Source organism: Nyctibius grandis, chromosome 2 (genome assembly GCF_013368605.1).
Source record: "Nyctibius grandis isolate bNycGra1 chromosome 2, bNycGra1.pri, whole genome shotgun sequence".
Classification (NCBI taxonomy): Eukaryota; Metazoa; Chordata; class Aves; order Nyctibiiformes; family Nyctibiidae; genus Nyctibius; species Nyctibius grandis.
Window position 1 is genome coordinate 111,752,801 of NC_090659.1, and position 4,815 is coordinate 111,757,615.

Genomic DNA, 4,815 nt, shown 5'->3' on the forward strand with positions numbered 1-4,815 from the left:
CAACTCTGCCTCTGCATCAACTAATACAGACAGGCTGTCGCAAAAAGCCTTTGTGTACAAGGAACTTGGGGGAAGCGCAGTAAGAAGTGATTATACAGTAACTGCGCTGATGAAGTTACAGAAAGTGAACTTCCCTATGACCCTGTGGTTTCACTACTGGAATAATATGAAGAGAGCCAAAGCTGGCTGCTAGCTGTAACATGACATCAACAGGGAAGTCAAAGAAAAGATTTGTTTAATATGCTTTCATTTACTCAGAATAGTGATGACATTACATTAACACCACCGAAAAGTGAGTCACGTGTAATTGCCGCTTGGAGCTATCAGAATCTATATAAGCATTTCAGCTGTGGTCTTGGGCGACAGAAAGTCAAACCCTTTCTGCTGTAGCAAAGCTCCTTGGCAAGCTGGAGGCACTATGCAATACCTCCTACTTTGTGCTGCCATCCTCCTACCTGAGAGTCTTGCTTTTCCAGCACAACTTAAAACAGAATCATCGAGCGACGCAGACTTTGAGAATGTAAAGGTATGTTACCAGGGGTACAATGTAACTGCATTATGAATAACCTGATTTTTGATTCAGCTTCTACATTCCTTTCTTATCTGTTTATATTATCTTCTTATCGTATATTACCACTCCAGTTTTTGCAGAGGTGACATTTAAACTTGCTGACTAGCTTAGATACCCTAAGTCTAACTTGCAAAAGAGACCAAGCTCCATCTGGTAAATAAAGGGGAGCATGTAATTTTTAAAACATGTCAAAAAAATTATGTGTACTACGTTGTAAGGCTGAGGATTTGAATGTTCAGTAAATTGTGCTTACGTAAAAGGACTGCTTACTTACAGTGTTTCAATGCTATGGCAATCCTTTTTATATATGCTAATCTATACTACAGAGAGAACAGCATTTGGTGAACTGAAATGGGAAGAAAAAAATACATCTAAAACTATTCATGACTGCGGGACGATGAAACAATTCAATGAAATGAAAAATGCAATTACCAAAAGATCATAAATATACGTATTAATTTTTATTTTCCTTTTCTTCTTCCAGGCATATCTTGATAAATTCTTTCCACTTCTTACAAAAACAGACAGTCGAAGCTTAGAAGAGAGGATTAAAGAGATGCAGAGTTTTTTCCACCTGACTGTAACTGGAAAATTAAATGCAGAAACAGAAGACATAATGAAACAGCCCAGATGTGGAGTCCCCGATAGAGCAGGTTACAATACATTTCCTGGAAATCCAAGATGGAAAAAGACACGTTTGACTTACAAGTTAGTAATATTTCAGGTTTTATGGGGAAAGGGGTCGCTTTGTATTTAACTATGTGGGTTTCCTTCACACCCTAAATGACATTAATCTGTTTCCTTTTGCTGCCAGGATTGTCAGATATACACTTGATCTACCCCGAAAGAAAGTGGATGATGCAATTAGAAGGGCTTTTATGGTATGGAGTGATGTGACTCCTCTGCAGTTCCAAAGAGTATCCAGGGGACATGCAGACATTGAGATTTTATTTGCACGTCGTGGTGAGAATACCTGTAATTTTTAAAATGCAATGGTCCATATTTGACTCAAAGCATGTATTTTTATAGCCACAGCTTTAAGAAAGAACAGAGAGTTTGGAATTATTCTGAAGTCTGCATAGATTTTCTCTTTATCCTGCCACCAAATTTATATATTATGATTCAGTTTTACTCCTACGAAGCCATTAGAAAATCCTTTCAGAGTTACAGCTATAAAATGGAGGGAGAATCCAGCTTCAGAATCAGACACCTAAATTTAGATGTTCAAGGCTCTGTCTGCCTTGACAAATAGTGCAAACTAATGGGAATAGATCTGTAGAGGACAACAGCTGGTTCTGAAGATCCAGCCTCCACAGGCTGGATTCAGGCAGGTTCAGGCAGGTTTACTTCGGTCTAGATCTAGTCTGGTTCCCTGGACTGAACAGTCTTTACCAGCTGGGGAGCATTAAGTCTGTCCATAGAGAGTATCTTCTGGTTGATTTTCTTCTAGAAGGAATCCCATTGGTTCACTCCAAGATTGCCCCAAGATGCAAGCCAAAGCCTGGTAAATGCGGATGACCAGTAGAGTCACTTCAGAAGCTCACTTGTGATCCAGACAAATACATGAATGTAGACATACCTTTTCCTTGTGCCTGGAACCTAAACTGACTCAACTTAGCCAAACTAAGGTTTGCCTACTTTAAGGTTAGCTGACTTGTTCTCAAGATCCATTGACAATATTTACGAGATTTCCATTGACTCTAAGTGAAGATCAGACACCTGGCTTACAAGTAGATGACTGCATATAAACACCAAAATGTCCCAAGCTCATGCTTCACTGATGGGAAGCATATTATGTTGCCATGAAGAGTCAGATAATGTGCCTGTCAAACCGAGAAAGGATCCTGCAAGCTGGAATGGGTTTTAATCCCTCGTCACACACTAGGACTAGGTCTCTTCTGCCTGTGTTAGCCCTGACCCAAGGTCCATCCACGTGGTGTGGGGGAAAGGACACAGAATGGCATCTGAGTCCCCAAATACTCCTCAGTCAAGGCAGAGGCTCACTACCGGGTAGGGGGAAATTGTCAGAGCTGGTACAAATATACCATCCTGTCAGCTCTTGCACTTGAGGTGGGAAATGGTCACATTCCATGTGCACTGTGATAGAAGTAGGTAATAGACCGTACCCCAAGGCTGGGGACAAATGAACTCAGCTCTTCAGGAACATGGTTATCTACCCCAAATCATTGTCTTCAACTAAAATCAGTACAAGTGAGAATGTCTACAACTAATGTTGCCCAGCACTTTCCAACACTGAAAACATTCATGTGCTTATAATGTTGTCAAGCATTAAGTATTTATTCTGAAATAATCCCTGATTGCTGCCTCAGAAACACATTTCTGACAAAGGCTCAGAAAAAATGTTCAGCTCTTTCTGAAACATGCAGCAGCCTGAATTATCAAATGCAAGTTTTGAACTTAAGTCATGAATTTGGAGAGTGATTCCTAAGTCTTGCTCCTAGTTTTTACAACCTTGCTGCTATCACAGGATTTTTTTTAAGTATTGCTAATGAACAAAACTAGCACAAACAAGCAACGTGCTTCAGTTTACTGAATTTAAACATTACAGCTGATGCCATCTGATGACATTTATTTCTTTTCAAATGCAGAGCACGGTGATGGATATCCTTTTGATGGAAGAGGTAACACACTAGCTCATGCCTTTGCACCTGGAGAAGGGCTTGGTGGAGATGCTCATTTTGATGATGATGAAAGGTGGTCAGAATACAATCGAGGTAAAACCCACATGTGTGTATGAAGGGGAAAGGCAAATATTGTACATGTTAGAAGAACACAGCCATAGGAAATGCTTTCCATAACTCTCCATGCTTCAGTACCATTTCAGTACCAACATTCCTGTTCTTTTCAACTACCTTTCTAAGTACTTGTGCTTCACATCATTAGCAGCTACATAATGCCTGTTCTGTCCATATTTGAAAGCACTTTTCACAGGCTAAACAAGGACTATGAGTCCCTGTTTTCTACATAAAATTATGAAAAGGCAAAATGACCTGCTTGTAGGAACAAGGTTGACTAAAAGCAGAGTTGGAAAGAGACTCAGGGTGTCTAGATGTGTATGCAAGGAATCAGTAATGTTTTTATTAAAATATTATAGTTACACAAGAAAGTTCAGTAATAACTAATCAACACTCTGAGGTTTCATTCCAAGGGAATGAAAGATATAAATTCTCCTGCTACTTCGATTCTTTGTATGTGAAAAAGAAGTGTTGTGACTTTAACATACTCCTCTATGCTTCTGTGCTGCAGAAGTTAATTTGTTCCTTGTTGCTGCTCATGAATTTGGCCATTCTTTGGGACTTGCACATTCAAATGTCCGTGAAGCTCTGATGTACCCTATGTACTCATATGTGAACCCAGCAACCTTCAGACTTTCTGACGACGACAGGCGAGGAATTCAGAGGTTATACGGTAAATTCATGATGAGATTCGATTTTCAAAATAAAACCTACTGGGGTACAGGTTTCACTATTCTCCCTGATTGCAAGGGCCTCATCATAATTTGAAAAAGAAAGGGGAACAAACTTGGGAAAAACACATTCCTGCATACTCCGTCCACTATATTCCTTCTGTAGCACGTCCCTACTGCATCCAACACGTGACAGAGCAGCATTACAGTGGCCTGGCACACTGTCTTCCTGCACACCCTCATATTGCCAAACAAATCCTATGGACCTTGCCCTGCAAAAGAGCTGTTTCAGTGAGTGGGGCTACTGGCAGGGAAATGAGAGATACTGTACCACTTACCAAGTCAATGGGACAGTTCAGTAAGGCAGAAACTACTCAGCAGTAAGAGCGGAGCATAACCAGAATTGAACCCACGGGGTAAAATTTGCCAGGTTTGCTTTTCTTCAGGTACTACCTTCTTCAGGGCATGCTAGAGGAACACTAGGAATAAAACATAGTTGTCTGCATTGTCCATTTCCAGTACAGTCTCTATGTTTTGTGCTTCTTCCCACAGGGAGAAAATCATCAAACTCTTGAAGAAAGTGCTTCAAAAGAACCAAAGAATTCACATCTCGCTGTTTTGGTGTTCCAAAAAAATTTTAATCCTCTAGCTAATTAAAAAGTGGTAAACTCCTGGACTGTACTTTCTCTCCCTAAGTTTCTGTATTGATTTATTTGCACTTTATACAATTTCACTTAACAATTAAAAAAAACCCAAACTTGTATACTCTGTTGTCTACTGCTTTTTTTTTCTTCTGGCATTTTACTAAGGGATTAAA

The 4,815-nt window shown here is 39.9% G+C and overlaps 1 protein-coding gene across 1 annotated transcript; it reads left to right on the forward strand.

Annotated features, from left to right (window-relative positions):
- The first annotated feature begins 418 nt into the window (after positions 1-418).
- LOC137660465 (matrilysin-like) lies at positions 419-4,573 on the forward strand. The gene is made up of 6 exons (XM_068395329.1): positions 419-526; positions 1,056-1,279; positions 1,386-1,534; positions 3,181-3,306; positions 3,839-4,000; positions 4,551-4,573. The coding sequence occupies exons 1-6, from the start codon at positions 419-421 to the stop codon at positions 4,571-4,573; spliced, it is 792 nt and encodes a 263-aa protein (XP_068251430.1).
- Positions 4,574-4,815: the final 242 nt, after the last annotated feature.